This window comes from Aspergillus vadensis, assembly GCF_003184925.1.
Source record: "Aspergillus vadensis CBS 113365 unplaced genomic scaffold BO88scaffold_8, whole genome shotgun sequence".
In the NCBI taxonomy this organism is placed as follows: domain Eukaryota; kingdom Fungi; phylum Ascomycota; class Eurotiomycetes; order Eurotiales; family Aspergillaceae; genus Aspergillus; species Aspergillus vadensis.
Genome location: NW_020292046.1, coordinates 143,930 through 156,659, shown reverse-complemented (window position 1 = coordinate 156,659; position 12,730 = coordinate 143,930). Strand labels below are relative to the sequence as shown.

Below are 12,730 nucleotides of genomic sequence, written 5' to 3'. Positions count from 1 at the left end.
TGTTCCGAAGCTCCCAGATGCCATCTACTTTGATTCACACTGAGAGCCATTGGATAAGTCAGCAGGATGGATTTGCTGCCAACAAAGTGACTGATTTCATGGTCGTGTTTGAATCTCAAAAACATGTACTCAAACCCGAAGATCAGCGAGTTCTATATCAGCTGTGGAAGCCACGGGAAAAGCTCGAGGCCTATGTGTTCCTTTGCTAGATTAGACATGGATACATCCCCGACGCCGACTAAGACAACTGGATTTCCCTTGGATTCTGCACACCTCGGGATGACGGTGAAACCCAACAAGTGGCGAAGCTAAACAGAGAGCTCCTTGACACATGTGTATTCGAAGAGTTCTGGAAGGCCATAGTAGAGTCGAAGATGGTCGACCTGTTCAGAAAGTACCGCCTTGGTGATGCCATCGCAGAATTGCGGAATTTCGAGACCCTTTTGAGCGCCGTCGGAACGAGGCACCAGAGTGTATGGGAATTGAAACGGTTCACTCGCTTGTCGTATTCACAACCTCATCGTAGTGTTACCGTGGATTATGGATTCTACAACTGTCGAACACCACTGGAGCTAAGTGACCTCCGACAAGCATATACGGGCTTCTTCGCTCAGGGTGGGAATGAAATGGCCCTTCATGAGGCCTGTATCCAGGGTCAATTGGCGCCATTTCTTGAGTCGGAATTAGGAGGGCTTCCCATTTCGGCCGAGCTGGCGTCGAATCCATATCCACTGCAGGGATGTGAATACGCGGGGATGGTATTTGAGAATGTATGTCTTGTCCCGCAGTCAACTTACGGAGAAGCAAAGAAGTGGCAGACGCAAAGAGAGAAAACTATGACTATGATGGTTTATCCTGATGAGGTTGATGAGGCGACCGGGCAAACATTACTGGAGAGATCGAAATGCTTAGGACTGACGGTGAAGACCCAGACAACTATGATAAACATGAAACTTGTGGAGAGCATGTCTGGGATGTGAATGTTGGCGATATTGGACCACGTAGATGATCACCAGCCCCCTACATGTTACTCTATAATACCAACGATAGTGACTTTTTCAGTATGCTGTCAACTCAAGACTAGAGAGATAGCTTGTGGATCAATAAACGTCTACTTGAAGACTTGGCGGTGGGGCCAGAAAAGATCATCAAAATTATTTTGAATGTACTGTTCAGGCTGAAATTTGTTGCTTGTTGTAATTAGATGTTAGTAGGTATAACAGAAGAACCAACTCAGATATAGGTAGGACCGCTCTAAGTGGAGATCGACCTATTACAACAATTTCCTATTCTAGAGAGATCACCTCAATGTATCTAGGGAGCTGTATCTAGGCAGCTCTTTCTCCTGCATCGGGATTCGTCATAGATAAAAGTACGATTTAGACAACCACCTAAATACTTATTTGACTCACATTAAGGTTTAAAAGTAATCTTGGTTCCCACTGTTACTGGTGATTTAGGGCGGATGAGGACGATCGAATTTTTTGATTAGTGAACATCCCGAGCCGAGGTATCTCTCTCGCCTCCCCTTTTGCTCAACCAGCACACACATAAGCACACCATCCACTAAGTTGTCAGAAATATACTTGCATAAAGGTAAAGTTTCTAAGCTGTCTAACTTTACTTTTATGCTATCCGCCCCAACAAAGAATAGATCGACCCGGTCTGGACGGGTTGGATGCAGTGACGTGTGGCGACTGGACGGCAGGGCAGGATATGTCAGCAGCACTTCTTTCTTTGGCTTTTCTCTCCACCACCTCCATCAGCCTTCCGTACAAACAAACCATCACGGTAAATAATGTTATATTCTGTCTATAGTCAAAAGCAAATATGAGCGACTCAGACACAGCTTTACTCCCCTGGGAGAGCGTCAACGATGCGTTCTTTGGATCTCATTGTGACTCGACAGCCCCGCAGATAACATCGCTGCTCTCGGCCTGCTCGTATCCCGTGCCCCAACAGATCAGGCAACAGCAAAGAAGACAACAAGATGTCCAACTCCCCCTTCTTGGTGGAATCATACCGGAGAATCAATTGCTTCTCTATAATAACGACACTCAGCCGACTCAGCCGGCAGTAAAGTCTCTGAAACGCACTCGCACTGAGGTAGAGAAGTCTGGCTCATCGGCACTCACTAAACGAGGTCGACCGCGAAAAGTAGCCCAGGACGCCGCAGATGAAGATCCAGAAGAGGTACGCGAGACCCAGCTTATTTGTGCACTACTATCAAGAGATTGATCAACTCGAGCAGAGACGTCGGAGACAGATCCGGCTTGCGCAACGCGCATATCGCTCACGAAAAGAAGCCAACCTCTCGTCTTTGAAAGGTCGCATCTCCGAACTCGAAGGAATTGTGGAAAAGATGAGTACATCTGTTTTATCGCTCAGTGACGAGCTGGTTCGGTCGGGAGTATTGGCATCCCATGCTGGTCTGACGGAACATCTGCGCGATACCGTACAGACATGTCTCACCCTAGCCAGAGAGGCTAGCAATGATAGCCCTCAGGAGGTTACGACTATTTCGCCGCCTCAAACCGATGACGGCCTGCCAGATTTCCTGCCGCATGAACAGTATAGCCAATCGGCACAGATTGTGGAACTGGACGAGAGCGTTTCCTCCATCTTGGAGCCTAATCTACATCTGGAGCTTAGAGAATCACCGATAACGTGGAGCAAGCAAATCCCTCGCTTCTTCGAGTCATCGGAAACCGCTGAAATGGATTTGACTGTATTCACTGACAGACTCCACATGTCATGCGTCTATCAAGGGTGTTTTGCCCTTTGTGACGAATCCATCGGTATAGACAGTATACAGAAGCATTTTTGCCTGCTACTTCAGGTTATGGACAGAAAACGTATCGCATCATACTTCCAAGCCGCGTTGAATGAGAAAGAGAGTCGAAAGTATTTTGCGGAGTGGGAAGAGGTACCCTTCTTCAGTCTGGGGGGCGCAGGAACCCATTACTCTCGGTCTTCCCTGAAGAGCAAAGCAGCGGATCGTCCATTCCGGCCTGGGGTGCGGTGGGTTTCCGTGCGATCGGTATCACACTTCCCGCAACATATACAGACCAAGCTTGAAGGGGACTGGTTTGATATGGGTGACCTGGAAGGATACCTGAGGGAGCATGATGTACATCTTCTCACATATCCTCCCATGGATCCCGCGCGCCATCGTCTCAAGGGAACAGCGATAAATGCAGCACGTTTCATACAGGGTATGGTTCCATTTCGCTCCTTGCTTCTCGATTCTTAATACTCACTCATTGGCAGCACTATCCGCAAATGCAATATGTCTTGGGTGGACGCCGGGGTTCAGCCGCCGTGATGTGGAGAGCGCTCTCCAGTCTTGTGTATGGAGATGAGGTAATGGCTGCTTTATGAGAATGTGGCTTACATTACTGCCATGATTTTAAAGAACATAGCTAGCCTGATCGATACATCACGGAGCATGTTTCTGGGTCAGCGGACATCTCTCTCGCGGGATTGAGTAATCGCCTCGCAAGACAGACCATTGGAGCATAAGGAAGAACGGCGGAGAGAAATATTCGTCTCTGTATCACAGATCAGCGAGCATGCTGCTGACCCTTGCCCATAAGGATGGTTGTTTAGCCGCTATAGCTTACTGTCATGCTCTTGGGAATTTCATGATGGCTTTTATGGCCACTCCGCTTTTTATTACCCCAGTGATGAGGATGGGTAATTCAGTTATTACTTGCCTAGATCCCCGTGCATGATCAGGAAGTGATCCAGAATCGACAATCCACCTGTCATCCATCGCTGCTAGGGTCAACCCATTCAAAATCCAGTGATCATGTCTTCATGAGAACGACTTTACCTGAGCTACCACTCCGCGAATTACACTTGACGGAATGTCAATCTTGAGGACACCGTATTCCTTCAGCCGAACCGACGATGAGTTCACAACAATGAGTCTGTGTGTTTGCTTGCAGAATCATCGAAAGATGAATTCGCAAGTGACCTTCTCCGACCGGGACCAGTTAGCATGGTGCACTACGTGTTACTAGTATTCAAAAGTTTGTATCGAGGGTTTTAGCTCTGGATCATTTTTACTTTCCCGCCGACCTTAGGCGCTATGAGCAGAGTCTCAAGCGCTTGTATTGCGATGAGTTTGCGAGACCTATCTCGAACCAGGCAGCCATATTCATAAATTTCACACGGAGGACGAAATTCCGAGACCAGGTTCCTCTGTCCATGTACAAGTCCTTCATAGAGGGACGCACTGTTGTGGAGACCAGCCTAGAACAGATGGGGCTAGGCGACGGGGCAACTGACACGACCATGCAGATCCAAAGGCACATGGAAAATTTTCATCGAGGGTATGCACGTGCGGCTAATTGCGTGGAAGAGTCCCTTGAGCCTATGGCAACTGGTCCCCACAGGCCTGTCTGTCACTTGCCGTCTAGCGAAGAAAATCCTAGCAGGATTGGAGGTCCAACTGCTCAGGTTGTGCTTTAGATGCAAGGACCGACGGCTTGACGTGATGTAAGCAATGTTGCAGAAAAGAGAGAAACAATTGTATGTCTCCTGGGTGGCTACTTGGTATTTCCTTCTAGCAGTTTCTTTGGACAACGAACCGAAGATGTGGCTGTGATGGTCCAGTTTGTGCGACGGGCATCGGTCGAAATGACCATGCACGTAAGGGGTTGTGAGTCTGACCTGGTCTCTAAGAACCAACCTCAACTTGAGATATACGTAAGCTTATATTCGGTCACACAGTTCCTGATGGATGCTTAAGCGGTGGACAAGAGACCGCGCGGACATTGCCCCAAGGGTTTGGATTGGACAGAGATCAATGTTTACTAGCGACCCATGGAATAAGTAGTATCGAGGGTTATGGGGGAAAGCCAGAGCTCAACTATGCGACTGGAATCTGTATCGCATAGAATGGCAGGATCGGTATACACTAAAAAACTTAATAGTAGCCAAGCCAGCTAGGGAATAGCGGCTTGAGAAGGATGGTCGTCGCCAGGGGGAGGTGGCTCAGCCCATGCCGATGGGCTTTCCCATTCCAGCCACAGGAGAGAGGCGCCCGGTCCCGTGGCTCACCGCGCTAGTCCGCTTTAGACTCCGCCTGCATTCTTCCAGGATTCCATCTTTCATTCTTCATGCGCCTCCATCTCCAATCTCTCTCTAGATCAAATTATCGGGCTCCAGCGCCTTGCTTGCTTTTATCTGGCCTGGAAACGCGATCGCTTTACGCACGCCGTGATGTGGCTAATCCACCCCCAATTATTCTCGTCTCTTCTTTAGGTGATCCTCCAACTTCCGCCATGTCGGCACCAAGAAACAACGGCGTGGTCTGCCCATCCCCACCCGGTGTCTAGACTCAATTAGCCTACAACGTCGGCTCATCCTCTAGTCTACTGGAATAGAAGGCATGTTCCTAAAATAATTCGCCTTTCACAACGGAGTGCTTCCATCCCGATCACAGCCCAGGCCACGGAGTGGTGCCCCGGATCGGCAATCTCGTCCGGTTGCTCAGCGATCGCGACCTGTCAGCTGTTGGCTTGATGGCTTGGGAATGTGACGGTTGCCGGGATAGTGGCAGGGACATCGCCAATTCTCTTTTACTCGGTCGCTGGGTCTGATGGTTCACAAAGGGAGTTTAAAACTGACATGGAGCAAAGTTCTCGTTTAAATTAGGACCTGGCTTGTCCAACGTGAAGAAAAAAATACTACCCTTGTGCTAGTCGAATCTTTGGGCTTCTCCTGTTTCATGTCATCCCGCCGAGCTCTCTGGTCGTGTTTCAGGCTCCACCATCATGGTCTTGCTCTTTGTCGCTGATCCACCCGACATGCCTGGCCAAAGAATGAAGGCTGTGGACTCATCAAGACGCATTCTGTCTGTAACCTTCTTTTTGCTCTGATTCGTCGTGTACCTGCCGACCCCTCCCAGGCACGAACCGTCGTCCTCCCAATGGGCGGCAACGAGCCGCCCAGTGAATGGCCCAGGCGACAAGAACACTCAAGCTGATTTGCTATGGATCTTGAGAATAATGCTAGCGGCCTGCAGCCACTTGCGCAGACGCCACGCTAATTTACATGTCGGGGTGTTGCTGTTATTATTCGTATATCGCCCGGCCTACCCCCGGTCTGCGTCATGCTCCCACATTGTTGTGTACATTCTCTACATATTTCTCCTTTCGCCCATCCTTTCCCTACATACGTTCTCTATTTTCTTATTTCTTGACTAGCAGTTGATTTCTGCACTTCCTGTGCTACCTTCCTTTTCGCACTCTGTACGCCTAGAGGGCTACTTTCCATTCTTTTTCGTCCTAAACGTCGATCGTTTTCGAATAAATCTTCGTTGCTAAAACCTCTGGTTTCTCTAATCTTGAAAGTCCTCGGGACTTACCCTCTCTAACCACGCAATTGCTTGACCGAACATAGTGACAATGCCTACCTCATCCCTAGTATGGAGCGTAGGGTCGCTCGCTCTATCATCGATGATCTTGCCCGCCGCGGCCAGCGGTTATCAACTTGTGGAAACCTGGAAGGGCGAGGATTTCCTGACGGCTTTCGATTTCTACACAGGTGCTGACCCCACGAATGGATTCGTCACGTATGCGAATCAAAGCTATGCCGAGAGCAAGGGGCTGGTCAAGGTCAACTCGAACGGTACCTTCTACATGGGTGTCGACCATACCACGAAGCTGAGCACCAACGGTCCTGGCCGGGAGTCGGTCCGCATTGGGAGCAACAAATATTATGACGAAGGTCTGTTCATCATCGACCTCGAGCACATGCCCGGAAGTGTCTGCGGTACCTGGCCCGCCTTTTGGTCCACAGGCAAAGACTGGCCTACGGATGGTGAGATCGATATCATTGAAGGTGTCAATAAGAACGAAGCCAACGAGATCGTCCTGCATACGAGCGGTACTTGCCAAATTTCCAGCCAGAAGATGACCGGCACACTTTCCTCCACGGAGTGTGGTGAAGACTCTGGTACCACTGGATGTGTTGTTGAGGGCACCCAAGGCTCTTCTGGAACCCCGTTCAACGAGAACGGTGGCGGTGTCTACGCTATGCAGTGGACAGAGGAATTCCTCAAGTTCTGGTTTTTCCCCCGTGGTTCGATCCCCACCTCTATCACCAAAGGCGACCCCGATGTCACTGCTTTCGGCACTCCGATGGCTCACATGCAGGGCTCGTGCAGCATCGCCGAACACTTCAAAGCCCAGCAGTTCATCTTCGACACTACTTTTTGTGGTGACTGGGCTGGCGGCGTTTACAGCACCTCTGGCTGTCCTGTGAGCGATAGCAGCAGTTCCTTCAAGAGCTGCGTTGCTTATGTCGCCGAGAACCCAGCGGCTTTCGCCGAGTCCTACTGGGAGATTAACTACATCAAGATTTACCAAACTGGCGCCGCAGCCTCCGCTTCTGCTTCTGCTTCCCGCGTCGAATCTGCAGCTACTGTCGTTGAGACCGTCTCGTCTGTTAAGGAAGTCACCAACTCCATTGTTGCGACCACTGCCGCTGCTACTACTGTTGCCACCACCGCTGATGCCGAAACCGCTACGATGACATTGGCTGAAACCACCACTGCCGCCGCAGCAACCGAGAGCTCTGTCGCGGATGAGAACGGCTCTTCTGCATCGACGTCGACTCACTATGTTACTATGACCACCACTATCTGCCCGATTGCTGAGAGCTCCTCTGCTGCGGCCGCTCTGGCTGGCGGAAGCTCCGAGGCTACCGAGGGTAGCAACAGCGAGGGCAGTTCTGCGACTGCAACGCCAGCTAGCGCTACTGGCGCTAGCGCTGAGGCTAATGGTAGTGAGGGCTCTTCTGCCGCTGCAACTACCCCCTCAACTGCTACTGGTGCAAGCGCGGAAGCAAATGGTAGCGAGAGCTCATCTGCTTCTGACGCTGGCAGTGTTGCTTCTGGAACACCATCTGATATCAGCACCACCGGTGCAAGCGGCGACGCCAGTGAGGGTGCCTCTGCTTCTGCCACACCTTCTAATGTCAGCACCACCGGTGCGAGTGCCGAAGCTAATGGTAGCGAGGACTCCTCTGCTTCTTCCGAGGCTAAAGCTGTCGCTTCTGCCACCCCATCCAGCGTCACTGGTGCGAGCGCCGAGGCCAACGGTAATGACAGCGCCTCTTCGAATGCTGCAACTGCGTCCAACGCGAGCGGCGCAAGCACACAAGCCGGTGATGATGAGAGCACCCCTGCATCTGCTGTCGCCAATGCCGGTTCTTCTGCTACGCCTGCCTCCGTTAGTGGCGCAAGTGCGGAAGCTATCGGCAGTGAACAAAGCGCTGCCCCGGCTGCATCGAGTGTTAGCGGTGCAAGCGCTGTGGCCAATGGTAGCGAGGGAAGCTCCAGCCAGTCGTCGGGGTCCCAGGCCGGATCTGACTCCTATGGCTCTGTCCCCTCAAGTGCTGCTGCATATGGCAGACCTGCCCCCAGCTCGTCCAGCCATGCATTTGCCACTGCACCCTCCTCTAGCGGATCAATCCGTAAGCCAACCTCTGCTGCTGCTGCCAACAATGCTGCCGCTGCCACCCAGGGCAGCTCTGCTTCTGGATCTAAGTCCGGCCACTCTGGCTCCGGTTCCTCGTCCGCTACTACCCCCTCAACACCTGTCTTCACTGGTGGAGCAAGCAAGTTGAGTCTTGGTGCCTCCAGCGTCGTCGGTATCCTTGCTTTTGCTCTGTTGGCTTAAGGGGGTGATTTTGGTACTTTGTGAATTACCCGTATTCACTCTGCTTCATTCACATCTCGTAGGGAGAGGCCTTGTTTGCAACCTACTGTTTTTGTATGTACTATAGGCTGGTTGCCTTGCTTGAAGCATTCCACGTGCAATTCCGGTCCACATCCTTCAATCGCGTTCGATATCCGCCTTCTTTCGGCTATACTTTGAAATTCAGAGCTTAGATAGTTAATCAAATAGAATAAGATACACTATCCACAATTATGTTGCTGTAACAATATACAAGCACTCAAAAGACCGTAGAATTCGGAGTATACACTTGCGCTATGCCGTCTCGTCATGTGACGGCAGTGACGAAATGAGCAACGGTGTCTCAATCGTCACTTTACCAATGGTCAACCACTGCACCACTTCTTGCAATCATCACTCTTCGTCTCTCCGTCGCTGATACCAGCTCGTCTTTAGTCCTCCCCGACCCGAATAATCACAAGGTATTACATTTTACTATCTTGAAGTTCTTCATTGTAAGAATCATCAATTAAACTGCTAACTCCAAAGCCAAATGTGGTATCTAGAAGATCGTGAACTATTTACAGACAAATATCGACATGAAGAGATCATCGTAGTCTCATGGGCCCTCTAAGCTGACTTCCATCGCTTCAACCAGTCCTGCGCATACCGAGTGAGGATACCATCCTGTACAATCCTCAACCGGCCATTTCTCAGCGTCATACTATCTCTCTCTGCCTTTTCGGTGAGAAACCTGACCGGCTTCGGGGAATTCTCGCTGTACATTGACTCATAATGAGCCGTCAACTTCACAGCAGGGTTGACCATCTCCTCTCCTCGAGCTTCACTTTCGCGAAGCATCTGCAGCCAGTTCTCAAACGGGACGGTCTCAAATGAGAATCCGCTGCGTCTGAGTGTATCGAGCAAAGATGACCATGTGAAGGCACGCGAGTTGCAAAGGTTGTAGATGGTGTCGTCGACCCACTCGCCGGATGCTGTGCTGTCCCAGCGCTCCTCGAGGGAGTTGAAGGAACATGCACGGGCCAGTTCAAGCATGGAGCAGGCAAGCTTGTCCACGGGTAGCCAGGAACATGTGATGTCGAGGTCAGGCAAAGCTTTCAGGGTCAGAGCTGAACGTATCATCAGAGGGATGGCCTCCGAGTCGTTCCACAATCCCTTCTTCGAGTGACCGGACACTTGCCCGATCCGAAGGGAGTATGTACGTGCACCAGCTCTGCGAGCATTGCTGACGATCTTCTCTCCAATCAGTTTTGAGCGTCCATATCCCATCTCAAGAGCGCTAGCTAGATCTTCGATGGGAGTCTCGTCTACGTCGGACGATGCACCGAGAGCTGTTGAGATGGAGGAGCAGAAGAGGAGAACTGCTGGCTCAGGGAGGTCCACGGATAGAGAGAGGTTGATGAGGTTTTGGAGTCCTTTGATGTGAGGCTCAAAGCTCATGAGGGGAAGATTGAAGTTGACGGGCCATGCGGTGTGGATGATGAGAGACACGGATCGTCGCATCTCCGCCATCATTCTCTCACCGACTCCCAGGTCAGGCTCTTCGAGAGAGCTGTTGAGAGCGACAATCTTCTGCAGTCGGTAAGGAAGGACCGAGAGGCCTTTCTGTGCGAGGGTGTCAATGACAGCCTTTTTGGGCTGAGATCTCCGTGTCAGGCAGTACACGGCAGATACACTGTCGTCGTTCAAAAGCTTGTAGAGGGTGTGAGCGCCAATAGAACCAGTTGCTCCAGTGAGGAGCTAGACTTGTTAGTTGATGACTCGATGGAGTTGGCTAGGAGAAAAACTTACAACACTCTTTTGCGTTGCTGCGGAGCTGGGGCTTGGTGTATGCCTCTGGAAGACGGAGTATTTTTCAATAAGACCTGGCATCATGGCGACCTCATCCTCAGCCACATCACGCTGGCCAGATTGAACCAGGTGGATGTGCTCTGCTAAGCGAACAATGTTTCCAGTTTCGAAAGCGACATTGTGGCCGATGTCCTTGGGGTCCTCTACTTTAAAGTCCCTCAATATCAAACGACGGAGATGGATTGCCTTCAGGCTGTCTAAGCCTTCGGCGAAGAAGTCGGCGTTGGGAGTAGAGATGGGGAATCCAAGCTCTTCGTGACAGAGCTTCATCAGATGGTTCTCCGTTGCGGTTAAGTCCAGCTTGAGAGTCCCGTCGGCTGTTTGTTCAAGTCTCGTATACATATTTTCGATGGTTTCCTCATACTTCGCATAGACCTGGGCTCTGATCATTGATCCCTTGTCTGTACGAGGACAGGCGCAGTCGATAGGCAAGACAAGGATCATATCGCGGGATATTTGAGAGAATTGCTCTGCCCGGGAATTGGCTTCTTCCACCGTTGGCCAAAGAAGATCCAAATACTCTTCATCCGAGAACATCTGGGAGGTTTCTGTACGGAAAACCAGCAAGCCAGGAACGGCTTTGTTGACACCGACAACAACTGCTTCCTGAACAAGAGGGCTCTGCTTGATGCAGCCCTCGATTGGGAGAGGAAGGACCTTCTCACCATTGACAAGCGTGATTCGGTCATCCAGACGCGATACATACTTCCATCGGTCGGCAAGTGTTGGATGGGGAGTGAAGACGTCGCGAGAGTGGTATGAGCCAGGGGGCTCATTGGAATTCGAGGCCGTCAATGCAGGGTGGCCTTTGAGGTAGACGACTTCATAGAGTGCGTCACTGATGGGTTTCATCCAAATAAACGGCTTGATGTTGTCGAAGAAGCGCATGTAGTTCCAGAAGGGGTCTCCTGCTGGGCGGGAAATCGACTCTGCGACCAGTCCGGCTTCCGTTCTAAGAGCGAGTTAGCAACACAGCTAGCTGAGAATGCTGATGGATACATACAGCCCGAATGAACCACCGAATCTGACACCCTCATCCACAAGTCTGTCACCTAACTCGTCGGGGCATGGTGCACCGCCATATGTGACGGACTTGCAAGCTCTCAACGCTTTCAACCCGCGTGGGCTGTCGACAAGGAGTTGGAGTAAGTATGGTACACCTTGAACCGATTCGGGTTGTGCTGCTTCCAGAGCAGCGACAGCCGTGCTTGCGGTCAATGGCAGGGAGGCATCCCACATGTATGCTGTTCGTCGCATATACATGGCTTGTAGGGCCGTGGATAGCCCATGAAGATGATACCATGGCAATGAATTGAAAGAAGTGAACCCAGGACCCCGCATCGGATGCGTCATCAAGGCTTTGTGACTTAGATAGAGAGGCTTGGGGGTACCTGTTGACCCTGAAGAGTGCAGGATCAGAGCAATCTTTTCGACTTGGAGTTCCGGACGACGACTCCGACATATCACAACAGCATCAGAGTCTTCTGATAGATCCTCTGGAGAAGGTCTTTCGATGATTGGGCGACACGCAATTAATTTTAGACGAAGGACTTCACCCATTGTGGCGCGAATATTCGGCGATTGGCCATAGAGTATTGTGCTACAACCGACTGTGTCTAATAAGGCGACACATGCTGTGGCCGATAGGCGTGGTGACAACATCATGACCGTATATCCGAGTCTGCTAAGAGCGAAGAAAGTGATCACCATGTTGAGATCTGATAGGGTGAAGAGAGCAACTGTTGCCCCTTCTTTTCGGGCCTAAGAGAAAGTCAGCTTCAGCTTTGGTATGCAGCGTTTCATCACATACCGGCTTGAAACCGTAGTCCATTAATGTGCAGACTGCATAGTCGATCATGCAGTCAAGATCCTGACCATTGAAGTACTCATAGGACACGGATCCGTTTTCAGAGGGCTTGGGATAAGCCAAGATGGGATGTTGAATATAATCAGCTGCTCGCAGGCGAATCAAGTCATCTAAGAGATGAAGACGGCCGAAGCGTGCAACAACCTGTTCTGTGGTGTTTGTTGTCGGCTTAGGGGCCTGGTCTGTGACCCCTTCATACTGAGGAATTCCCATGATGAAAGTTGACGAAGCTGTACATCAGATAAACCTGAGGTGCTTATGTGGGGGGGGGGGGGGGGACAAGGGTCTATTTAAGTCCAAG

At 50.9% G+C, this 12,730-nt stretch overlaps 4 protein-coding genes across 4 annotated transcripts; 3 read left to right on the top strand and 1 right to left on the bottom strand.

Moving 5' to 3' along the window:
* Window positions 1–374: 374 nt before the first annotated feature.
* BO88DRAFT_480375 (uncharacterized protein) lies at window positions 375–980 on the top strand (the record flags this gene model as incomplete). The annotated part of the gene is made up of 1 exon (XM_025712143.1): window positions 375–980. The coding sequence occupies one exon, from the start codon at window positions 375–377 to the stop codon at window positions 978–980; it is 606 nt and encodes a 201-aa protein (XP_025563996.1).
* Window positions 981–1,830: 850 nt separating this feature from the next.
* Window positions 1,831–3,253, top strand: BO88DRAFT_413947 (bZIP transcription factor; the record flags this gene model as incomplete). Its single annotated transcript, XM_025708150.1, has 2 exons — window positions 1,831–2,193; window positions 2,234–3,253. The coding sequence occupies 2 exons, from the start codon at window positions 1,831–1,833 to the stop codon at window positions 3,251–3,253; spliced, it is 1,383 nt and encodes a 460-aa protein (XP_025563995.1).
* Window positions 3,254–6,416: 3,163 nt separating this feature from the next.
* Window positions 6,417–7,376, top strand: eng2 (putative GPI anchored endo-1,3(4)-beta-glucanase; the record flags this gene model as incomplete). The annotated part of the gene is made up of 1 exon (XM_025702465.1): window positions 6,417–7,376. A coding segment is annotated over one exon (960 nt), but the record flags the coding sequence as incomplete, so codon positions are not given.
* A 1,820-nt stretch (window positions 7,377–9,196) lies between these two features.
* On the bottom strand, window positions 9,197–12,676 carry BO88DRAFT_403829 (NRPS-like enzyme). The gene is made up of 4 exons (XM_025706457.1): window positions 12,373–12,676; window positions 11,566–12,323; window positions 10,503–11,514; window positions 9,197–10,451 (listed from the first exon to the last, which is right to left on the bottom strand). Exons 1-4 carry the CDS (start codon window positions 12,640–12,642, stop codon window positions 9,321–9,323), a joined length of 3,171 nt encoding a protein of 1,056 aa, XP_025563993.1. The 5' UTR covers window positions 12,643–12,676; the 3' UTR covers window positions 9,197–9,320.
* Between the last annotated feature and the right edge of the window lie 54 nt (window positions 12,677–12,730).